This window comes from Equus asinus, chromosome 29, assembly GCF_041296235.1.
Source record: "Equus asinus isolate D_3611 breed Donkey chromosome 29, EquAss-T2T_v2, whole genome shotgun sequence".
Taxonomy (NCBI): Eukaryota; Metazoa; Chordata; class Mammalia; order Perissodactyla; family Equidae; genus Equus; species Equus asinus.
In genome coordinates this window covers 33,693,941-33,719,828 of record NC_091818.1, presented here as the reverse complement: position 1 = coordinate 33,719,828, position 25,888 = coordinate 33,693,941, and the positions used below count along the sequence as shown (strand labels likewise).

The 25,888-nt window shown below is 37.7% G+C and overlaps 1 protein-coding gene across 2 annotated transcripts in view; it reads left to right on the top strand.

Annotated features, from left to right (window-relative positions):
* The window catches only part of PRPF18 (pre-mRNA processing factor 18), a 46,175-nt gene extending 20,554 nt beyond the window's left edge, over nt 1-25,621 (top strand). For both annotated transcript variants that reach the window (XM_014855932.3, XM_014855931.3), the window contains 7 exons: nt 1,011-1,124; nt 5,779-5,925; nt 7,557-7,625; nt 8,993-9,133; nt 9,263-9,334; nt 11,614-11,769; nt 24,231-25,621. In XM_014855932.3, the coding sequence (XP_014711418.3) occupies nt 1,011-1,124; nt 5,779-5,925; nt 7,557-7,625; nt 8,993-9,133; nt 9,263-9,334; nt 11,614-11,769; nt 24,231-24,311 (780 nt within the window). In that variant the 3' untranslated portion in view covers nt 24,312-25,621. The remainder of the gene's footprint in view (nt 1-1,010; nt 1,125-5,778; nt 5,926-7,556; nt 7,626-8,992; nt 9,134-9,262; nt 9,335-11,613; nt 11,770-24,230) is intronic.
* Nucleotides 25,622-25,888: the final 267 nt, after the last annotated feature.

Below are 25,888 nucleotides of genomic sequence, written 5' to 3'. Positions count from 1 at the left end.
GGAATTTTGAATACTTGGCCAGATGAGAAGAATATTAAAGACTTTTTAAAAAATCCATTGACAACAGCTCTAATTTTGGAGAAGAATTGAGTATCTTCAATGCTTTCCTAAAGTACAACTAAGATAAATGGATAGAAGTTTGAGGGAGGGTAGATTTTAGTTTATTTTGAGAAGCAAAACATACCTGTCCAAAAATGGGATGGGCTGTTTGATGAAGAGAATGATGTCTATTGTTTGTCAGACAGGGTCCTGACTAAGAGGTTTTTGAGGTCGTTGCTCGTTGGCTGGAGCTAACACTAGACGACCGGTTAAGTTTCGTTTTAATACCAAGCTTCCGTTAACCCTGTGGGAGCCCTGCCAGTGGTTTCTAAGTGTGATGCTATTTGTGTTCCCAGATGAAGTTGTTGGTATTTTTTTTTTAATTTGGATCAACCCTATTGTCTTAATTACAATTTCTGTTTTTCCTTTTTATGAAATATAATGTGTATACAAAGAATGAAACATATATATAGAAAAGAATGGATAATTACACAACAAACACCCATATAACCATCAGCCAAGTCAAGAAAGAGTATTATCAGCCCCTCAAAAGCCCTGCATGTGCCCCACCCTGACTGCAGCTCACTTTCTCCTCTGAGGGACACGGTTTTGGTTTTATTGTAGTATTGTGATGCCGACTCTTGGCCGTGGTCATTGTTATTATCAGCTGACTCCAGACTTTATTTTCCTTCTTTGTATAATATTATCACTTCCTCCCATCTTAATGTTTTTCTTATGTATTCTACCACACAGATTGGTCCTTTCCTGAAACAGTCAGCCAAAGGACCTAAACCGTTAGAGTTATTTAAGGTTTGACAATAGCTCGGTATATCTGTTCAGGGAAATTAAAAAACAAACACAACTGACTTTCTGCATTGACATTTCAAAATAAATGTTTGGTCACCTAAAATAGGAATTACTAATAACATAAGGAATTACTATTGTCTTTTGACTTTTTTTTTTTTTAACAGGTTATCAGAAGATTGAGAGAAAGAGGAGAACCAATCAGACTATTTGGAGAAACTGATTATGATGCTTTTCAACGTTTAAGAAAAATAGAGATCCTCACACCAGAAGTTAACAAGGTAAGAAGTCAGAACAAAGCTGGAAGATATCGTTGTACCACATCAACTAGGATGGTATGGAGTTCGACTAATTGCCTTATTATAGCAAAAATGGAAAATATGGTTGCCAGATTACTGCTGCTGAATGTAAGTTTTCTTTAATTTTAAAAAAGCACAGTTTAGTGCATTTTGACAAACACATACAAGCATGTAACCACTATCTTTATGAAGATATGGAACATTTCCATCACCCAAGAGAGTTCCCCAGTACCCTTCTTAGCTGACCCCCATATTCCTCCCTCACTCCTGGGCAAGACCTTTGTAAATTGTAGCACCGTAGCTTAATTTTGCTTGTTTTGGTATTTCATATAGATGGAGCCATAGAGTGTGTCTGGCTTCTTTTGCTCAGCTTGTGTTTTAGATTAGTCTGTGTTATTGTGGATATCAGTAGTTTGTTCCTTTTCATGGGTGATGGTATTCAGTTGTATGAATATACCACAATTTATTTCCAGCTTTGAACTGTGATGAATAAACTGATGTGAATATTCTTATACAAATATTTTTTGGACCTGTGTTATTTTTCTTTGGTAAATACATCTCTTGGGTCAATACCTAGAAGTGGAGATGTGGAATTGCAGAATAGTAAGAGTAAAGTATGTTTAACTTTTTCAGAAATGCCAAATGGTCAAAGACGTTAGCTCAGGGCCAGTCTTCCTCACCGGGGGAAAAAAAAGCACCAAATATTTCCAGATGTTATCAGCATTTGTTATTGTTAGTCTTAAATTTTAACCATTCTCTTGTACGTGTAGTAGTGTCTCATTGTGGTTCTAGTTACAATTCCCTAATAACTAAAGATTATGAGCATCTTTTTATAGACTTATTGGCCATATCTTTCTCTCTGCAGTGTGTGTTAAAGTCTTTTGTTCATCTTTTAATTGAGTTGTCCTTTTATTTTTGTGTTATAGGAGTTCTTTATATATTCTAGATATAAGTCCTTTGTCAGATATACAGATATTTGTTTTGTGGCTATTTTCTCCTAGTCTGTGGCTTACTTTTTCTCTTCTTGGTGTCTTCTGATGGGCAGAAGTTTTAAATTTGATGATGTATGCTTTATCAGTTTTTTCTTATATGGCTATTGTTTTTTAGTGTTTTGCGTAAGAAATCTTTGCCTAACCCAATGTCTTGAAGAGATACTCTTCTGTATTTTCTTCTAAAAGCTTAGTCATTTTAGCTTTTACATTTAGGGCTCTGATCTTGTTTTATGGCTCAGGGAATGGTCTGTTGGTGACTATTCCGTGGGCTCCTGAATAGAGTATGTTTTATGCTTTGGACAGATGTCAGTTACAGTAGTGTTGTTTAGATCTTCTGTGGCCTTCTTAACTTACCTGCTTGCTCTATCAATTACTGAGAGACAGGTGTGGTCATCTATGGCTGTGTAACAGACCACTCCAAGACTTAGTAGCTTAACATAATTTATTATTATAAAATCTTTTTCAGTTATCTGTGACTGTAACAAACCACTCTGAAACCTGGTAACTTAAGGTAATTTATTATTATCTTTCACAGTTCTGTGAGTTGATTGGACTAAGCTAGGCAGTTTTTCGTTGTTTTTTTTTTTTAAAGTATGCTTTTTGGTGAGGAAGATTGGCCCTGAGCTAACATCTGTTGCCACTGCTCCTCTTTTTTTTTTTTCTCCCCAAAGCCTCAGGACATAGTTGTATATCCTAGTTGTAGGTCATTCTACTTCTATTTGAGACGCCACCACATAATGGCTTGATGAGAAGTGTGTAGGTCTGCACCCAGGATCCAAACCAGTGAACCCCAGGCCACTGAAACAGAACCTGTGAACTTAACCCCTCGGCCATGGGGCTGGCCCCCAAGCCAGGAAGTTTTTGCTTGTGGTCTTGCATGTGTTACAGTGGGGTTAGGGCTGTGGCTGAGGTCATGTGAAAGTTCCCCTGGACTGGCCTTCGAACTTAGCATAATACCTTAAAGGTTCACCTGTGTTGTAGCAGGTGTCAGAATTTCCTTCCTTTTTAAGGCTGAATAATATTCCGTTGTATGTATGGACCCCATTTTGTTTATTCATTCATCCTTGATGGACATTTGGGTTGTTTCTACCCTTTGCACATTGTGAATAATGCTGCCATGAACATGAGTGTACGAATATCTCTTTGAGCTTCTGCTTTCACTTCTTTTGACTATGGTGAAGTGGAATTGCTAGATTATAGGATGATTCTTTAACTTTTTTTTTCCAAAGCATAAATGAATTTTTAAAAATTGTCTTTATTTTTATTATTAATGTTCTCAGCAATTTGTTTTTCTTTATTTTTGGTCCTAACACTTTCTTAACCTAAATTCTTGGAACAAGTTAGTGGATTTTGTAATGCTTCATTTCACCAACATTTATTTCTCTTCTATATCCTGAGTCACTTTCCTTATCAAAAGATAGTATAAAATACTAATGTGAACTATTATTAAATTTTTATTATCTGATTTAATTTTTCTACTCATGTTTCATTACTTGAAAAATCTTCTGGCTTTTAATATTAATTTATTACAACCTGCTGTATTCTAATCTTGTTCAAGCCTGTCCCAAATACTAGAGTTTCTTATTTGTACATTTTTTAAATTGAGGTATAGTTGACATATAACATTAATTTCAGGTGTGCAACATAATGATTCGATATTTGTATATATTGCGAAATGATCACCACAATAAGTCTAGTTAACATCTGTCACCATACATAGTTGTAAATTACTTTTTCTTGTGATGTGAACTTTTAAGATTTATTCTCTTAGCAACTTTCAAAAACGCAATACAGTATTATTAACTATTGCCGTCATGTTGTACATTACATCCTCAGGACTTATTTATATTATAACTGAACATTCTGTTTTAAATTGATAGCAACTTAAGTTTGAATGCATTCTAAAGCTGTACGCTTTTACTCTCTCCTGTCCATGTTTTATATTTTCGATGATACAGTTTACATATTTTTATCTTGTGTATCCCTTAACTAATTAGTATAGTCATAGTTATTTTTACTACTTTTGTCTTAACCTTTGTACTAGTTTTATAAGTAGTTAATCCACTACCTTTACTATATTTTTACTTTCACCAGTGAGATTTATGCTTTCGTATGTTTCCATGTTACTAATTAGTGACCTTTCTTTCCTTAAAGTCCCTTTGACATTTCTCGTAAGGCCAGTTTAGTGGTGATGAACTCCTTTACCTTTTGCTTGTCGGGAAAACTCTAACTCTCTTTCAATTCTGAATGATAACCTTGCCAGGTAGTGTTCTTGGTTCGAAGGTTTTTCTTTCAGCACTTTGGGTGAGCATGCCACCGTCTTGTGGCCTGCCAAGTTTCTGTTGGCAGATCTGCTGCTTGTCTTGTGGGGATTCCCTTGTACATAACAAGTTGTTTTTCTCTTGGTCCTTTTAAGATTCTCTCCTTGTCTTTAACTTTTGACGTTTTAATTATAATGTGTCTGGGTGTGGATATGTTTAACTTTTTGAGGTATTGGCATACTGTTTTCCACAGCAGCTGCACTGTTTCACGTTTCCAGCAATGCACAAGGGTTCCATTTCTCCATATCCTAGCCAATGCTTGTTATTTTCAGGGTTTTTTTTTTGATAGCCATCCTAATGGGTGTGAAGTGGTATCTCATTGTAGTTTTGATTTGCATTTCCCTGATGACTGGTGAGGTTGAGCATCTTTTCATTTGCTTATTGGTCATTTGTATGTCTTCTATTCAAGACCTTTGCCCATTTTTAATTAGCTTGTTTTTTGTTGTTGTTAAGTTGTAGGAGTTCTTTATGTATTCTGGATATCAATCCTTATCAGATATATAATTTGCAAATATTTTCTCCTCTTCTGTGGGTTACCTTTTCACTCTGTTGATAGTGTCTCTCATGCACAAAAGTTTTTAATTTTGATGAAGTACAACTTAGCTATTGTTTCTTTTATTGCCTCTGCTTTTGGTGTCATATCCAAGAAGTCATTGCCAAATCCAATGACATGAAGCTTTTACCCTATGTTTTCTTCTAAGAGTTTTATAGTTTTAACCCTTACATTTAGGTCTTTGATCCATTTTGAGTTAATTTTTGTATATGGTATAAGGTAAGTGTCTAGCTTTAAGGCTTCCGTTTTTATCAAATGGTCACAGACTGGATATGAATAGAATGTAGAATTTGCTGGTTTGTTATAAACATAGTTAAAGCCTAGGATATAGATGAGACACTAGTTTGATACTGTTGACATTTCTGAATGTTTCGGGAGTTCAGAATAATTGCAGTGAGGTCAGATATTTAAGTGCACTGGGGAGATGGGTTAGGGACTCTCATGGAGACCTGCTCACTTTCACTAGGCTTCAGTAGAAAATTACAGCATTTATGAATATTCTTATTTGGATTTGTCACTCATATACGTTTTATTTTTCTGACCATCAGACTAGGTATTGTACATACATTCTTTTAAATTTAAATATATTCATAAGAATTAACCTTGAGCAGTGATGAAAGCTGTATAAGTTGAAATCTTATTTGACTTTAGTTTTATTAAGCTCTTAAACTCCTTGTAGAGAGAAAGGATGAATAGTGCCTATCATTAGTGAATCAAAAGTGAAGCATCAGTGAAATTGCATATTAGGTGTAATTTTTCACCTCTCTCAGGGGTTGAGAAATGATCTGAAGGCAGCTTTGGATAAGATCGATCAGCAATACCTCAATGAACTTGTGGGTGGTCAAGAACCTGGAGAAGAAGACACACAGAACGATTTGAAAGTTCATGAAGAAAACACCACAATTGAAGAGTTAGAGGTAATCTGTACACCCACTTCCCTCATCCCCCATCACACCTTTGGTTCCCTAACCGGATGGTTGAGTCATTCGATTGTTCAGGTCAGAACACGCTGTTGTCTTTGGTCATTACAAAGGCCCTTCTTTTATTCCATGCTTGTATTTATTTACTCCCTTTTTTCTCACTCTCCACTCACATCTCCCTACTTCTTGCCTTCAAAAGTAATCATTCTTATATGTTTATATACATCCTTTTATTTGTTGGTGGTCTTGTAAAACCAGTAGTGCTTTGTATGCATGTGTTTTTTGGGTTTTTTGAGGAAGATTAGCCCTGAGCTAACATCTGCCACCAGTCCTCTCTTTTTGCTGAGGAAGATTGGCCCTGAGCTAACATCCGTGCCCATCCTCCTCTACTTTATATGTGGGACACTTACCACAGCATGGCTTGCCAAGCAGTGCCATGTCCCCACCCGGGATCCAAACCAGTGAACCCCTGGCTGCTGAAACGGAACGTGCGCACTTAACCGCTGTGCCACCAGGCCAGCCCCTGCACGTGTTTTTGATTTACATAAATGATATTGTACTTTGAAATTCTTCATTCCCTTTTTTACTTTTCTGTTTTCCACTTAGAATTATGTTTTTAACATCCATCCCTCATGCCTTATGTATACCTAAATCTTTGATGGTAACTGCTACATAATATATCATACACTGTGGCATTCACTGCCTTTTACTTTTTGTTCCCCCGTAATGATGGACAGCTAGATTGCTCCCAGCTCCCTAATACCACAGGCAGGTTTGTGATCAGCAATCTTGTACCTAACTCAGTATGGACTGAGAAGCAGGATTGCTGGATTTATATATAACTTGTCTAAGTACTTCGAAGTTGCTCTCTAGAATGGCTGTACCAGTCTACACCGCCACCAGCAGTGTGTGAATTTCTTGTATCCCTGTCAACACTTATAATAATCTTGCTTTCTAATTTTTGTCAGTGTGTTGAATGTGGAGTGATATGTGTAATCTTAATTAAGAAGCAGTGTTGTAGCATCTAAATGTCTACTTTGAACCAAAAATATGGCTTAGTTTAAAGCTCTTAATGCTTAATAAAACATAAAACGTTATTTTTCTGTTTCCTTTCATTCCTGGCTCTTGCACATGTTGCACTCTCTCTGAGAGAGATCATAGTTGAAGAGGCTGCTGTTTTAATTGCATTAGCCCTCACCCCAGTGCCTATCTATGGACCCTAAATTTTATTGGAATAATTGGTGAACAACTAGTTCTGGGCTTTTTTTTTTTTTAACAGCTTTATTAAGATATTTACATACTATACAATTACCCATTTAAAGTTTACAATTCAGTCACTGTATTCACAGGCTGGTGCTGCCATCATCACAGTTATTTTAGAACATTTTTGTTCCCCTAGAAAGAAATCTCATCTCCATTAGCAGTCACTTCCCTTTCCCCCCTCTGTTGTCTTTCGGTTCGTAAAAGATAGCATGCTCTAGGTTTTTTTTTTTTTAACTTATCTAGAAATTCTATCAGGTTTTTAAATAGAAATAGAACAACATATGTAATGAAGACCCATGTTTAGACTGGTGTACATATTCGGTTGTCGCTCTTTACTAATGAGCAGAGGCATTATATTTCTTCAGGCACTGGGAGAATCTTTAGGAAAAGGTGATGATCATAAGGACATGGACATCATTACCAAATTCCTCAAGGTATGTACTTTTAGGCTAAGAAGGGCTAACTTTAAGAAAGGAGGACATTTTGGTTGGCTAAGAACTGTTCTTATATTTTTGGATTGTCAATGGTTAAAGACTGGAAAGGGAAATCTTCAGTAAACTTTCTTGCCTGTACACTGTTTATGATATTGCTATGCACTTGGATAGGTTAATCAAAGAAAATGTATATATTTACTCTCCTTGTGGCACTTTTCTTTGAAGCTGACTTGTTAATGTAAACACACAGATGAGAATCTCAGCAGTGGAATGAACAAGAAGTTTGAGGAGTTCTTAATTTTTTCTAAACGCTCTAGGAACGAGTGCAATGAGGGCAGGGTTCCAGAAGCTTTTAGGAGTGGTTGTTGACAGTAAGGAAAGGAAGGAGATAGAAGGACACTGGCAGTGAAAAAAGCAAGCATATCAGTAACTTTTCAGAGATTTCATTTTCTCTGTTCTGCAGGTAGCTGCCTGTTCTTGCTATGGTTAGCTCATTCCATCTTTCTTCTCAGCTTTTCTCTCTTTAGTGGTCTGGGTAAACTATGTGGAAATCCCAGATTTATTTTAGCATTTATTCACAAACTATTTTTGTTCAGGCCAAGAGATTTTTGCAAGAAATGCTTTCACTTGTATTTACAGTTTAAATACAACATATTAGTCATCAAGATTCTGAACATATCGAGGATATGGCATGGAACTAGCTGGGCATGGGAACTCACGTGAACTAGAATTTCCTCTGTGCAAGGTACTGCCCCAGGGGAGTACATCCTGCTCAGCCTTCGCTGTTTGCCTGCCTCTATAAAGGGTGCACTTTGTGCAGTTGGACCCAAGGAGCACTAATGGAGTTTTCCAGGGTGGGGGTTGGTCATAATTTTTTATTTCTGTTCTTTTTTTCCTGCCTTCTCCTTTAGTCAGATGCTTTAGTGGGAATTTTCAATAGAATTGTGGTCTCTTACTGCAAAAGTAGAAATTCTAATTACTACAACAACATACTTGGAAGATTGATTAAATATCACAACACATATGGTATTATGGCTGATAAATCTAGGTGGGTTGAATTTTATGTAATAGAAATGCAAGTAAAGGTTTATTTCTATCAAATAGTTACCCATGAAATTTGATAGATCTTTTTGGGGAAAATGGATTATCTTGAGCTAGGAATCGGGAAGTTTGTGACTTGCCAAAGGTGCTTCAAAACATACATGACAAAATAAGCAGAAATAGTCGTTAAATATTATTTGATATTTTTATTAGTCAAGAGCTTTAGTGTAAGGATGATAGTATACTGTTGTTTGTGTTAGAAAACTTTTAAGCGTATTGAACCACTGGGTGGCGTTGTAGTCTAAATTTATCCATTCTTTCAACAGTTTCTTCTTGGTGTTTGGGCTAAAGAGTTGAATGCCAGAGAAGATTATGTGAAGCGCAGTGTGCAGGGTAAACTGAACAGCGCTACTCAGAAACAGACAGAGTCCTATCTCAGACCCCTTTTCAGGAAGCTACGGAAAAGGGTAAGAGATTCCTTGAAAAATGCTTTTATTAACTGACTTTTAAAAAATAGAATAAAGTTAGAATAAATGCAGCCAGTAATTACACAGAGTAACTTCAAAAATTAGTTATGCTTGTGTTTTCTTTTCCAGAATCTTCCTGCTGATATTAAAGAATCAATAACAGATATTATTAAATTCATGTTGCAGAGAGAATATGTGAAGGTACATGTATATAATGTTCACTTAGTGTGGCAGTATTTTACATAGGAGATTTAAGAATAAATGTGAAATGAACTAGTAGTAAAAAAAGCTTTTATTTTCTAATGTTTTGTCAGCTTTATCGTTAGGCATTGAACAATGAACTTTCAGAGCTTACTGTATTTTTCAGTCGTTTCTAAGATAGAGCTAAATGTTCTTAAGAGCATGAACTTGAACTAGGCAATGTTCGTTTCATGAATGGGATTGAATTTCAAAGTTTGTGGATTGTTGATTATGGCTTGGAACAAATTTTCCCATAGAAACAAAGTTATGTAGATTAGTTTCCCAGGCCAGCTGTAAAAGCCTACTTAATCCATAGTATAGCTGAACTATTGTACTAATGATACAATGGAATTTAACCACCCTTTATACTTGTTTCTGTGAGGAAATGTTCCAAGTAAGGCTGCCAGAATTCCTCTCTCCCATTTCAGTACTGCAGCAACGGCAGACCCCTTGTAAGGGAAGGCTTTTCCCCTTGCTCCGGGGTCTTTACTCCAGAATGGGCTTTGAGAGGAGCTGGCAGAGGGGAAGAGCTCTGGTGTCCAGGTGCTCCAGAGGTAGAGTTTAGGAAGGGGAGAATGGAGGGCTGGCAGTTGGCAGAGGGGAGTAAGAAAAGGGCCTGCTGCCCCAGTCGTGGAGATTGGAAATGTGACGCCGCTTGGCGGGCCATAAGCAGTTTGAGGAGGGGGGCTTCCAGCAGCTGTGCCTCCCGAGAGAGCAGGAGTAGAGAATTTCAGTGCAGGAGTTCCCTGACGTTCCAGAGCAGTAGACGGGGCCCTGACCGAACAGTAGGAATGACCTTACTTATTCCTGTGCTCTCACACATGTCTGTGTTCATAAGAAGGGACTGTGGCATTCCTGCACCCAGGAGTGGTCTACTGGATTAGAGGCTCAAGAAGTGATCTTACTCCTCCATATGAGAGCAAGTTAGTTTTCTCAAAAAGTTTTTGTTTCATGGCTATAAATTTTATTCCTGGATAGTTTCTGTTAGTTGCATGGTTCTTCTCACTAAGGACAGTTGCACTGGAATGGATGGATAAGGTCACCATCACTACAAAAAGCAGTCAGATCACTTGCCCACTAGAGTGCATGCCTTTCTTCTTGCTACTTTTCTCATTCTCATATATGAGAATCAGGTGAAAGCTTATTTTGTCTAAACTACAGAAAGAACCGAGAAACTTTAATAACCTATTTGGGAAGTATTTTTGGAAATTTGGGGAAACTAAATAATGGAATTTTTATCAGTTAATATCCAATGTTAAAATTTAAATACATGAGAATCAGCAGTAAAAATGTATATGTGCCCCTTTTAAATTAAGCTTTATAAAATTGAGTAGAGCACATTCAAATTTATCGTCAGGGTAGTAAATAATCTTCAAGTTAGCCTATTTGTAGTATCTCATTTTTTTTTTAAATCAACTCTGTATAGCAATCACATTGGTGTTTGATTTTTAAAAATAAAATCACTTTTTGAGGCCTGGCTATATAAGCCGCTCTGCTACCCTCAGCGTCTTTTAGAATTTACTTCTGTTTCGTTTTTCTTCTTTTTCTTCCTCACAGGTAGCTAGGCTTGGTTTAGAAAGAGAGCCATTTGTCTTCATTGGTTTCTGTCTTCAGGTTTTGTAGCTTTTAAGGTTCTTGGCAGGTGGGAGGTTTGCGGGGGGCAAAGTGAACCGACCTCATCCTCCAGCTATTTGACTTGAGGGCCGATATTTAGTCTCTGTTTACACATCTGCTGTGGACCCTGTGTGATGGTCCCAGCACACGGCCCCCGCTGCTTTCGGAGGTCAGCACTGCTGCACAGCCAGGGGATCTAGTTTCGGGTTGGATTTTGAAAAACTAGTTAGCCTCTATCTTCTCTCTGACCACCTATGGAGAAGACTAGGTCTAAAGGAGACCCAAACTAGGGTTTCTGTCAGTGCATCACGTTACCTGCCTGGTAATTCCTGATCCGAATGTGTGACTTTGCAGTGCACAAAGGCTGCAAAGGAATGTTTGTCTTTTTACTCACAAGGTTAGCTTGGGTTTCTGTTTTTCCAGGGACATTTGTGGTCCTGGGCAGGGCAGGCAGTCACCTCATATTTTAATTTCTTTTGTTTGAATAAGGGGAATGGTAATATTTTCAACATGCTCAAGAGAAGGATGAAAGTTACATTGTAAAGAGCTGTGAAATACTTGAAGTAAAAGTTTGGACCAACACAGTATTTTCACTTTTTTGATCTCTTCTTAAACTTTCTTTTTAGGCTAATGATGCTTATCTTCAGATGGCCATTGGAAATGCCCCTTGGCCCATTGGCGTCACTATGGTTGGTATCCATGCCAGAACTGGTCGGGAAAAGATTTTTTCCAAGCATGTTGCACATGTCTTAAATGATGAAACACAGCGGAAATATATTCAGGTAAGCAGTTTGGAGGGAAAGAAATTGCTCTGGAGGTTAGCATTCTCTAATTCCTAAACTGTAGGTTTTGGGAGCAGGTGAAGAATCACAGCAAATGGGGCCCAGCACGCAAGGCTGCCCGTCACTCTCTGTAGGTGCTTGTCGTTAGGGCATCTGGACTGAGTCACATAAGCCCTTTGACGTTTCATGTGTGATGCAAGACGGGGTGCAGTGGTGCGGTTTAATTACCTTGGTGTAATTAAAACAACTGCAGTTTGCTTTGGGAGTTTAGTGAAGAATAACTAACAGCGTCTTTTGCAATAAACCTCATTTTGTTGTTTTCAAGGTAGATTTAACATCTACTGGCTAAAAAGGTATGAATAGTAAAAATTGGCTTTAATGAATATACTTTTTAGTAATGTATAGTAATACTTTACTACACAAATAGGCCTAAAACGTTTATAGTTTATGAAAGTTATGCATGCCTCACGTAACTTGTTTGCACTGTTGTTGGGTTCAGCTTTTCTTCTTAGTGGAACAAAAACGTCAACTGTAATCTGGCTTTTGCCAAATTGTCAGAAATCCCAGGTTGTGTCTGTATAACGACTTTTGCTGAATGTTAATTCTAAAGCTTGAAGATGATACTCTGAAGTTTACTTAAAATGTAAAATTCACTCAAAATGCATAAAGTGCTTTCAGATTTTGTGCCAGAGAACAGTCATCACCATATTCATGAATTATCTTTTTATTTGTGTTTCAGTTCCAAGTGCTGAATGTTAATTTGTGTGTCACGCTTTGTGCCTTATTCATATGTATTAGATTTTAAAATATGATTTCAACCTGACTTCCTAATATAAATTGTAGAATTTATGGAGTTCAAATATACTTGTGGAAATTTCAAAGACATTTCCATTTTTTAATAACCACCAGTGACCATATTGAAGGCAAAAAGCTTTTAGTTGGAAAAAAAAGTTGTTTGCCTTTAACAATAGAGAACAATTTCCAATGATTAAATTTGCTAATTGTGTTCAACTGTCCTGTGGCTAAAGCTATAGTGTTTATAAAAGTTCATATAATTAGATAAATTGTCTTAAAGACAGCTTTTCTTTTTTAAACAATGGCATGATTTCCACCTCCCCATAAAACTGATTTTCTTTTTAAAAATATACCTAGCATTTATTTTTAAAGGTTTCTGGTTTATTTTGGAAGCTATATAATGACCTTTCCTCCCTCCATTGTTTTTCCTTTTTAACTGTTCCCTTCCCATTTAAAAAATTCTCCTTTTTTCCCCAAGGTGATTAGGAAAAATTGGTGAACATGCTATCTTTGAACCTTAGGAAAGTGTTTGGCCTAAACCCAGTAATATTCTCGTGGACAGATATAAACGTCATAATACAATCGGGTGGACTCAGCTTGATGAGTGAGGGAAGCCATGGAGTACTGAATAATGGATCCGTGTCTATTTGGGTGGATGGTAGTGATATGTTGCGGGGTGCTTAGTGACCTCAGTACTGTTCTACTCAACATTTTAATGACTGATTTAGATAACTGTTGAGAGGTATTATTTATCAGATTTACAGACAGCAAGAAACAAGGGATAGGGTGTGTGTTAAGGTGGAAAAGAAATTGCCATTCCAGAAGTTCTTGACAGACTGAAGAAAGGGGCAGATTCTAAAAATATGATCTTTAGCAAGGATGATCATAAAGAAATTTGGATCTAGTAATCGTTTCTTGAGCATACAGTCTGAGCAATCTGAGCAATGAGAGCTTATGCTGCATCATTAGACGTAATTTAGTGTAAGTTCCACCAGGCAAGAACATAGTTTACTTTTGTATCCACAGAGGCTAGAACAGTACCTGACTCATGGTGAGCACTCAATAAGTATTTACTGTTTGAATGAACACTCTATAGGACAAGAGAGATGATAGTTTTGATCTTTTTCTGGTCCTTGAGAAAGGAGACTCTTGGTAAGGATCTGGGCACGAGAGCTATAGAAAATGGAAGAGCGTTCTGGTGGAAGAGGGATTGTCTTCTCCCGTACAGTTAAGGACCAGTTAAGGTAGAGGAAGGAAGATACATTTCTAATCATTCTTTAAACTTTTTATTTTGAAATAATTATAGACTCACACGAGGTTGCAAAAATAGTACAAAGAAGCTTTTGAACAGGCAGAGTTGCCCCAAGATAGGAGTAGGGCTGCTTTAGAAGATGCGGGTGAGATCCCTGCCACGTGCTATTGCAAGCATCCAGGTAACTACTGCCCTTTCTGGTCCTTCAATTGCTCTTGTTCTCTGCCATTTTCCCTAGAGGCCATTACTTAAACTACGGTCGCAAACTCCCATGCCCACGACAGGTAACAAGTGGGCTCAGTGTGAAGAAGCACCGGATCTGCTCTCTGTCATTTGTTTTCCTACTTTTCATATAGGTATGGATAGAAGCACTATTTTTTTCCTCTCAGCTCTGCTGTAAGAGATGTGGACAGTGCAAGCACAGTGTGAAGTGTCAAGCAGTGCTTCACCGCACGGTTATTGGAGTCACTTTAGCTCGTTGTTACCTTGTAGGAATATGGTTCCAGCATTGCTCAATCTTCTGCTTTGTTTTCTTTTAGTGAGATGCCAAAAATCTTAATTTTTTTGAAAAAAGTGGATGCTTCTATTTTTAAAATATTAGCACCAAATTAAAAAAAATTGCATTCTGTAAGGCCAAACAAAATGCCAGTTTTTGATCTGTATCTTAAAATAAACCCATAGGGCAGCTCAAGGCAAAAGAATGCCGCCCCTCTCTCCCCTTAGGAGTTTTATGAAATTTTTGATTATACTTCACCGAGTAATTTACTAAGCTGTCTTTTGACTTTCCCTACTGTTACTTTGGTATTTAGGTGACGTTGACTTGAATTATCCTTAAAAAGGGATAATTTAAATATACTATTTGAAGTTTAAATGAGGTCTTGACACACTTTTTTTTAAAGGATCAGGTAGTAAATATTTTAGATTTTGCCCTTCATAGGTCTCTGTCGCAATTACTGAACCTGCAGTTCTAGTGTGAAAGCATCCAGTGGCTGTGTTCCAGTAAAACGCCATTTATAAAAGAGGCTGGTGGCCTGTGGGCCATAGCCTGCTGACCCCTGGTGAATGTATAAACCCAAAGCTTGTCTGCATTAAGGTATTTGCTGAGGAGGTAATTGTGAAAGTCATTTAATAGGCTAATTTTTTCATGTTACATTGAGATATAATAAACCTCAAGAAACAGTGTAGCAGGTGAAGTGTACTAATTGTCATTGTACAGCTCAAAGATTCTTGATTGATGTAATGTTTATCAAGACATAAAACAAGATCTCTAGAACATTTCTAGCAGTACCTCAAACGGTTCTTTTATGTCTTTTCCCAGCTTAAATCCTCTTCTTGTCAGAAGTAGCCACTAGTCTGCCTTGTGTTGTTATTGGTTAATTTTGCCTGTTCTTGGATGTCATTTAAATGGAATCTTGCAATGTATGGAAAAATTTTTTTATTTACAATTAATGCTGAGAAATATGTGTTTTATGAAACATAGTAGAAAACAATTTAAGGGGCTACTTTACTGTAACATGATTTCATCTTTGGGTTTTGTGCAAGCCTCTATAGAATTTAAACTGTGAAAGTTGTTTGAAGTGTTCTCTTTCTCACAAAAATTAAACACACCACAGGGAGGATTTTCTCACCATGCAGATCAAAGACCAGTTGTATAGCTTATTAGCTAGCCTCAAATCCAGGGTTAGATTTAAATTGGTGGTAGTAACTTCAAGAACTTTGTTCATTCTGCCAAATACAGATGTCACTTTTGGCCCAGATTTAGATAAAGCTTCTTTACACAGATTATAGGCAGCTCTGTTATTTGGAGACTTAGTAATTCAGTCATTTCAAGACATCTCTTGAAAAAGTTCACATCATGGGCATTCTTCACTTGTCGGTAAAAAAGAAAAGAAAGAAAAGCTGAAAGTGGCATCAGATGATTCTTTGTCTTCCACATCCACTCGCCACCCTTCCTCACCTTGTCTTATGTCCCAGAAACCTGGCTTTTGTGACGAATATTGAAAAGCTCCTGGCTTCCAACTGGGGCAGGCAATGAGAGGGACTGGAAGCATTTTGTAGGTGGGAGAAGAATAAGTTTAGGGTGTTTATTTCCTTGGCTTCCTCCCTGTAGTCACTGAGGCTTGAGTGCAGCCCTCTACCCAAGGCTGTAGTTTCTCTCAGGTGGCTCTCTCCACACAGCTACCCTCTCTGGCTTTCAGTACCCACTCTCCTCCCATGCCCCTTTACAACACAGGCTGGCTACGGCTTCCCAGTATTGCCAGCTCTGGGGTGCTGTGCTGTTTCTTGTTGGTCCAAGTCCTGCCCACTCCTTTGTAAAGTCCTTGGAACTCCTGTCAGATTATGCAGTCTGACTGCGCCCCTTGTTTCCTGCTGATATCCTCCCTGATACGTATAGATTGATCACTGTGCTGTGTAACAATACAGATTGTTTTGGGGATTAGAAGATTAAGGGATAACATTCATTCCAAATAATTTTTCTTAAGCTTTCACTATTAAAGGAAGGCAAAATGTCCTATAATGTTCTTCTCTGGCAAGTTGTTTTTAGCAACCTTAAGTTTGTAAATTCCCTAGTAAAGGCATCATTACAACATTTTGTCAGTTATTTCAATCCATATTTCAGGTTTTGGCATATTTCATCTGTACTAGCATTTGCCAAATTTATTTGTTCATGAAACGTTTGTAAATTTATAATATATTACCAAAAGTGTTATCGCAGAAACATTCGTTACTGCAGTGAGTGATCACAACTTGATCCATATATTGGAAACACAACATCATGGTTGATTGGTAAATGGTCCCCATGTACCGTCACACGTTTGTGAGTCCCCTGGCTTCGTGCTACCTCCTGGCATTCTTGCTGTGATAAACCACTTCTTAAAGGCACATTATCCTGTGATGACAAACTGTCTACCCATTTAATACTTCCTGGAATATTAACACAAATTTTTAGGGGGCCAGTCTCGTGGCCGAGTGGTTAAGTTTGTGCGCTCCGCTTCGGCGGCCCAGGGTTTCACCTGTTTGGATCCTGAGCGCAGACATGACACCGCTTATCAAGCCGTGCTGAGGTGGCATCCCACATGCTACAACTAGAAGGACCCACAACTAAAAAATCCTATACAACTATGTACTGGGGGGCTTTGGGGAGAAAAAGGAAAAATAAAATCTTTTAAAAAAAAACAAACAAATTTTTAGAGAAAGATACTACTACCATTTATCTTTCACATCCATCACCTTTTAATAGCGCAGAGCACCAGTGTTCAGTAGGTACACGTTTTGAAGAATGCTGATCTGGACTGTGCCATGCTACTTTTTAGCTGTCAGCTTAACTGATAGTAAATAGACATTTTAGTTGGGGTATTAAATCTTATATTTCTCAGCTTAAGAAAGTGAGATCACCTGGCACTGTGAAGGCAAGGGGGTTAAATAAATGAAATCTTCCCCCAAATTGGTCATTTGGCATAAATTTTTACTTAAATTACCTAAGTAGGCAAGTGCTGTTTTCAAAATGGAGTTATTACTTGTAATTTCTTTTGTTACTTTCTGTGAAATGATGAATCTTTAAACTGGAAATATATTCTCCTATAGAAAACAAACGTTCAGATAAATAAAAAATGAGAGCAGCTCTCTATTTCTTACCATAAACTAGTTCTAAAAGCAAATTGAGTTAGTCCCAAGTTATCAGTTCTCTTTAATATTCCATTAAGTCCTGCAGATGCTGAAAACTTTATACATTTAATACTTGCAACGGGACTTTTCATTACAAGCAGTATGGAATTACCCTTATCTGCCATCATTCCAAGTAGCTTGATCCAGTTCAGTTGTTTAGCAGTCTAGAATGAGTTACTTAGATGAATTCAATTTTAATGATATACGTATGTGAAAAGAATTCCTGTAGACAATTTTTGAAGAATTGGCATTTTTATGCATGACTGTTGATATTATATGAAATTGTGGAAATTAACTTTTAATAGTTAAGTACAAATTTTTTTGAACATCACATTTCAGGTCAAATGAGTTATTCCTTTAGTTTGAAGTTAAGATAAAGTATCTCATGTTAATTCATTCCTTTGTGAGAACTTTGGCAGCTCATTGACAGAATTTTAAATAGCTAGGTATAAAATGTCACTCAACTTATCCCTTATTCTTCAAGAACATTCTTTGGCTGTATGCCACTAAATGAATCTGTGCTTTCATCTTCAAGACTGTCTTATAGTGTAGACTCGTGACAGATACAGAAATAATTGATTGAATAAAATTGTCTTCTTTATACTTCAATAAAAAGATTACTTAAAAACAAAAATGTTTTCCCCAAGTCCTATTAACTAATGATAGTTTATAAAAGAAAAGGCAAATGTAGCTAAAGAGTTGTGATGGTAGTTTGGTTTGGTTTTAAAAAGTTTTTGTTTTCTGCAATAATAAAAAAATTGCTAATTTTTCTAGTGGATGCAGATTGATTGTTTTAATGCTTCATTGATATCTGGATATAAACAACCCTCATTATCCAGGGTTTGTATCTTATATCACATGCTGTGATACATCAAGCTGTATCTGTATTTGATATTTTTACATTTTATCTAAAATATTCTGTAATGCTTTCAATTTGATTTTTTTTAAAAAATTGTAGTAAATGCACATAAAATTTATCATATTAACCATTTTTAAGTGTAGAGTACGTCAATTAGACTTTTAAATGCAGAATATTTTCCTAGAAACATACTGATTTAAAAAAATGAATTTAGTTAAATATTATATGGGGAGGAAGTCATTAAGGAGCCCCTCAGTTTCCACTGTAGACTCTGGAAAGGCTCAGGATGTGGGGCTATTAGGCACTTCTAAAAGGCCAGACCACAGGATGGGGCTGCACACAAGGGAGAAGTGGTCCAGAGGTTCCTTCTACCACCCTGCACAAGTGGGCCCTCCTGCCCTTCTCCCACTCTAGCGGAAAACAGGTTAATTTTCTGAGGGATTTATGCTGCTCAGGAAAAGTGAGATGCCGTAGTGAAAACAGGAGACTTTAGTGAAAGTCTGTGTATTGACAAACGAAACGTCTAGTTCCTGTTCTCCACTGGTTCCTCTGACGCTGGCAGCCAGGCTTTTACTCCTGGTCAGGAAATTGGAGGAAACTTCCCTGAGAAACTGACCCAAGAGAAAAGATCTACAGCTACTAACATTTAGTATTCCTCCAGTGAAAAAACCAGCTTTCTGCCATATTGTCCTAAAATGAAGTTCCCTTGACAAGCCCTGCCATTCAGGGAGTTTCCTTTAACTCTTTAGTGCTTTACTCATAAAAATGAATGTTCACCTCGGATCCTCACACATTTAGAGAAAGTTTCCAACATGAAAGAGAGAGACCAGAACAAAAACAGAAAAAGAGTTCAGAGAAACAGAGTTATAGGGAACAGAAAAAACCTCTTCAATGAAAACCTATAATTAATATCCTTAGATAAGGTTGTAGACATGAAATAAGAACAGTATGCACAAAAAGAGAGGGAATCAAAAGGAGCTCTTAAAACGTTGTAGCAGAAACTTAAACATTAAATAAAAGGGTTAGAAGATAAAATTGAAGAAATCGTGAAAGTAGGAAAAATAAGAGAATGAGGGAGTCAGTCTATAAGGTTTGCAACTACTATTCAAATTCCAGAAAAAGGAGAATGGAGAAATTGGAGGGTAAGAAATAAAGAATGAATGCAGGAACACTTCCCCGAGCTGAAGGACATGAGTTTCTAGAATGAAAAGAAGGGTTCACTGAACACATAGCAAATGAATAGGAAAGATCTCACGTCAAGGTACACTATAATGAAATACTGGAGGGTAAGGATAAAGAGATTTTAAATGCTTCTAGAGACAAGAAACAGATCACTTACAAAGGCTCAGGGGTTAAAATGCCGTCATTCTTCTCATCAGTAGTACCAGAAGCTGGAAGACAGTGGGGCAGTACCTTTGCAATAGCGAGGGAAACAATTTCCAACTTAGATCCTGTTCTCATCCGAACTGTCACTCAGGTGTGAGTATAGGCTAGCAATATTTTCAGACAAGTCAAGTCTCAAAAACGTGACCTCTCAGCTACCTATTCACTGGAATCATCTCATCATCATAGCTACACTTATATAGTGCTTAGTATCTGCTTCACTTCACTTTTTAGAGCAACAATATGAGGTTACATGATTTCTGTTTTACAGGAGGAAACTGAGGCATAGAGAAGTTCCCAAGGTCACACAGCTAGTAAGTGGTGGAATTGGGGTTTGAACCTGGGTAGTCTTACTCCACTATGTTATATTGCCTCTACTTGAAGATGGACTCCACCAAAATAAGGGAAAGAAACGAAAGAGATCCAGGAAACGAGATCAGCACAGGAGGGGATAAAAGGAATTCCCAGGTTGAGGGTGAAGGGATGCTCTAGGATGGTAGCGGTATGACGAGGTCTGGAATTCAGTTGGTCTAGATTGAATAGACAGGCAGAGGGCTCGAGGGAAAAAATGGGACAGATATATCACCTGATGTGTTTGGTCATATTGAGAGTAGTCTCACTGTTGGAGAGTGAATTGGTGATATCCACACAGAAAAGCAAAAAGATGGGGAAAAATATTTATGAGAGGAGATGTCATAATATACGCCATGTGGTTCTGCTTTGAACACTATTTGTGCAGACATTATGAGGTAAATCCTGGATATTGAGTTCGCTAAGAATTCTGATTTGGGGAGGATGGGGGAAGAGAAAGTGTGTTTGAGTGTTTGCGTGCACATGTGGGGCTGATAGGCATGGTGTAAGAGAGTTAAATCCTCAGCTTTCATAGTAGCAAGTCAGTAGATAATATCTGACCGATAAAAATCAAGCACTATCAGTATATATTTAGAAATATGTCAATAAATAACCAGAAAAAACGCTTAGGAGATTTAAGTGGTTGCCTCGGGGGCGCTAGAATTAGGGATTAGAAAGGGTGAGGCACAGGACTGCTATTATTTGATGTAAGAGCTGTGTGAGTTTTCTTTATAACAACATACACATAAAACAGAATTATCCTTGGCTTTTCTCTTTCTGCCCCAGCCCAGATCCCATCTGTCAGCGAACCTCGATGGTCTGACTCAGAGTATATCTGGAGTCTGACCCCTTCTCACCACCTCCACTGCTGGCCTCCGGGTCCAGCCACCTCCCTCTCTCTGATTGTTGCAGTGTCTCCTCTGGTCTCTGAGCTTCTCTCCCTGTCCCTCTTCAGTTTGGTATCTGCACAGCACCCAGAATGATCCAGTGAAAATACAAACCAGATATGCTGCTCTCCTGCTCAGAGCCCCACAGTGGTTCCCTAGTGTGCTTGGGATATATATACTTAAAATATATATAAATATATTTAAAATATATTTTAAAATACCATCAGTTTTGAAGAAACTATTTCCAATAAACTAAGCTAAGCAGCTCATTGTCTTACTGGCTTAAGCATCCACAAGCAATTTGAAGCCCAAATCCTGAGGGATCTAATTGAAAAGATTTGTTTCTATTTGGAAAATAACCATATGCTATCCTGAGATTATGCCTCTTTAAAAATCTGTGCTGTGTACTATCAAGCCTCATTGCAAAAATTTATTGTAAGGTTCCTCGGTAACTATTTACGACTCGGACTATTGAGTTTCACAGCCTTTTGGCAGCTAAGGTTTCAGACAGGATACTAGTATTTATTTTTAAATCATAGAATCTGCTTAGTGAGGGTAAATAAGCGTCACAAATATCTTCTATAAGGAGCAAACACCTAAGATTCCAGTTCTTATAAGAATTCCCTCCAGCAGGTTTCACGTCAGTTTCTCTTTTATTTGCTCATAATAATTCTTGCCATGTTTTGCTGCTGATTAAAGCTATTTATATTTCATCAGAGTGTTCTCTTTCTTAGCTTTGCCTCTCTTCTCACCTATTCCTTCAGGAAACTTAAGATGCCAAGTTAGTGATATCATATATATTTCCATGGCTGCAGGTCACAATTCTGCATACACATGATTAGAATTCACAGCAGGAGAAGCTGGACTATGAGAAGGAATGGTCTTTATTTTAAAGCAAATACCTGATTAGCACAGGGAACAAAAAAATGTGAGGAGCAAAGCAAATTACATGGTGTTTCTTTGTAAACGTCTTCTTGGAAATTAGCTGAAAGATAACCCCCCTCCACACTCCTAATTCTTAGATAGCCTAATATGGACAATCTTTGAATCCACAAAGGACTTTATGTAAAATGTTGGAAACCTCATGTTTCCCTGAGGTTGAATCTCTTAGATTATAGCTCAGTTCGCAGAAGTAATTTATATTTGTGTTGCCTACTTACTCTGAGACCAAAGAGATTTTGCAGGGACTTTTCTTGTTGTTGTTTGTTTTCTGTTTGTTGATTTCACTGAGCTTAAGAGCTGTTTGAGTACTTAGGTGACTATCGAGTGAGAGTTCCAAGTGCTTGATGTTGTTTTTGGTACCTGTGACATCAGTGGGCATTTCCAGATGGCTTTTTCCCCTTGCTCCCCAGACTTCCAGATGTGCTGTCTGTTGTTGGGCTGTCTATAGCCGCATACTCTGCTTTTCCCACTAGGTCATGAAGCTCTTTCTTCTTTTAAGAGTAGATGATATTTCATTGTATCATTTTGAGTAAAGTGAATTTTGGAGGAACACTACATGAGTACCAGGCAGTGTGCTATATACATTTCCATATTGAGTATCTCATCTAGGCTTGAACATAGTCAACCTTTGGCCCGTGATAGGATTTTATTGTTCTTGTTATTGTGATAGGAACTGGGTAGTTTTCATTTTTGTGAACCCAAGGTGCGAAACTTTAAAATACTTTGTGCCAAGAACTGCTTTGGAGATCACTAAAATTAAGTGCTGCTGTTCTTGGTTGATGTGTTTAATAACTGATCAGTGTTGCTCTACTGTATTCTAATACAGTGTTACATCCACAGCAGGTTGACAGAGTCTTTCCTTGTAAACAAGGAAATTTGTAGTCTGGCAGATAAAACAGTGAATAGGATTCATTGCTGATTGCAAAACTCTTCCTAGAATTGTTCCGGAGAGATCTCTAGTGGCATGTGGCAGGTTTCTGCCCTTGTCCCTGGCCTGTTTGTGAATTTGGATAATGACTTGGCATGTTTGTTCAGCAGCAGATGAGAAAACTAGAGGAATAACGGAAAATGAAATGCCAACTCAGGATTTTATAAGATCGCAGACTGAAGGATGAGTTGAAAGAGAGAGAATGAATTTTAATAGTGATAGTTCTTGTCATCAGTTAAAAATAGCACTATAAAATTATAGACTGGATAAGAACTGGCCAAATTGCAGAAGAGAAAGAAAGCACTTGAAATTTGTGAGATCCTGGGAATTAGCAGTGTGTATTGTGTTTCTCTAACAAGAACCAAAGGCGCATGGTAACAGACGCCCAAGGTACAGAGCACAGGTGGTGCAGTAGTCCTAGCACTGCACTCTGCAGGGTTGGCCAGGCCACGCTGGGAAGGTTGTACTCACGTTTTACTATTATAATAAAATGTTTTTATCATCAGGTATTTGGTGCATACAAAAGAATACACGCAACATGTGAGTTATGAAATAAACAATAAAACAAGTATCTAAAGGCCTTAATCCTAGTTTAAAAACTAGAACATTCTGAAGATCATGGAATCTGTGTTTTCCTCCTTTACCCTAGAAGTATCCATTATCCTGAATTTGTCATTTCCTTGCTTTTTCAAAAACAATTCTACCATGTTATGAGTGTATTTGTAAGGAGCATATCATTTTTTAAGTTGTTTTAGTTGTATTAAAATGGTAGTATACTGTATGGAGCCTTTTGCCACTTGCTTTTTACATTCAACATTGTTTCTAGGATTCATGTGTCTCAGTTGTTCTCAACCAGAGTTCCTCATCTGGACCATAGAACACAGAAGATGATTTGTGCCTTTTTTAGCGCCTATTTTCTCATTTCTCTCAAGGATGGTACATATGTAGCATCCTTTTAGATACCTAAGAAGTGAGCTGTCTTGTTACATGCAATGAATGCTTTAGGCTAGGGAATGGGGCTTAATTCTCTATCGGAACCTGGTGGAGAATGGCTGAATTGTTATATGTCGCTCTCGTTAATTCATTTTTACTGCTGTAAAGTGTTCCGTTTGTGAGCATACTAAAGCTTATTTGTATCTTTTCCTATGATGGACATTTGGGGCATTTCTTTTGTACTTTTGATGTTGTTATTATTGTGGACAATGCTGCTATGACCATCTTGTACATATCTCCCGGTGCACATGAATAAACGTTTCTCTAAGTATACATCTGATTGATATCGTTGGGGACTGCTACATTTTAATGGAGACATTGGTAAACTGGAGTGAGTCCAGAAAAGGGCGATGAAGAGTAGTTCAACCATATTGTAACCAACCTTTATCTTCCTTATTTTCTTAGGGATTGAAGAGGTTAATGACCATTTGCCAGAAGCACTTTCCTACAGATCCATCAAAGTGTGTGGAGTACAATGCACTATGAGATTGGTGTATGGTGTGTAAATAACAATGAGAAACTTAAAGGAGCACGGTACGGACTTCTGGAATTACCAACAGGAATGACGGAAGAAGAAAAATGGAGTTTCTAATCTCTGAGTTCTACTTCATGCAACTCTTGGTCTTAAGAACTGTGTTGGCTCTTACATCACAACCGACTGTGAACTGACTTTTCTGTCTTGCTTTTATTTTAAGTAGCCAGAAAGTTAAGTTCTAAAGACTTTTCCCTATATTTTAAGTGTGTAGCAATAGTCAAAGAAGGGAGTTTAAAATGACTTTTTCACATTAGAATTGAAAGTTGCAGTTAGATGATTAAAAAGGAATGTTTGAGGATGGACTTTATTTCTGTAAAATAAGGTAATTTTCACCTTGTCTTTTATGTATATTTATAGAAAATATTTTTATATCTTTCAACAAAAATATGGAACCATTTAATGAAACTTTATAGTCCTTAAATATTGCTGAACTTTTGCCATCTTGCAATAGAATTTGAGTGTAAATGTTATTACTGTTAAGTGTATTTTTCTTGTGTTTCAAAGCTTGCTTTTATCTTCTAAGGAGTGTAAATGTTAGTGTTTGTCATCTCTGGGGACAGATAGAATTAACAGGAAATAGAAGTGTGAAAAACAAAGATGGTATATTATACCAACAGAAATTCAAATTTAAGTATCCCCAGTGCATCAGGGTTCAAGGTGGGCAAATGGATTGTCGAGCCAGCCAAGAATGGGGACATTTTGGTTGTGCTGGTTCTTTCTAGAACAGGATTGCCTGCAAGTTTCGTCCTCGTGAGACCTGTGGTGGACTGCTGTTCCCAGCTTCATGCTGCCGAGCAGGAGAGAAGCGTGCCAGCACTGTTGCCACTGCCTGAGACAGTAGGCCCTGGGTCTGATTCTCCACAAATGAGGACTTCTTCTGAATCTTGCACAGTGTCATCCCCAGATAATTGTGACAAATCGCTGCGCTTTAGAAGTTGGAGGACTCGGTTAACAGAGGAAGGTGGGTAAAGAGAAGGTGTCCTGACCAGGTGGAGCAGTGGATTCGGATGGTGGGAAGAGCGGAGGCTCCGAAGTGAGAACTTCCTAGCTTCCGATTTCAGCTCTGCACCCACTAACTGTGTGACCATGAACAAGTAATTTAATCCTTCAAAGCCTCAGTTCCCTTGTCTGCGAATGGTAGTGATAGTAGTACATACCTCATAGCGTCATTGTTGAGTTTAAGTAAATAAAATGCTCAGTCATTGTTGTATTTAAGTAAATAAAATGCTCAGCATGCTGCCTGGCAAGTAATAAGAGCTCAGTAAGTAGCAGTTGTTTCTTTGTTCTTTGTTGAAGCCAGAGTAGCTTTGATGAATCCTGTGGTCGGGGCAGTGTGTACTCACATAATGAAAACAACATTGACAGTGGTATTAGCAGCAACAACAGTGATAGTGGAAACATTTATTACGCGTTTATTCTATCTAGGCTCTATGACTGCTTCCGCTTTCAGCCAGTTTTGAGTTTAGAAGGGCAGAGGATGTGGTGGGAGCTAGAGTCAGCCGAGTTAGGTGGGTGTAAATTCACAATC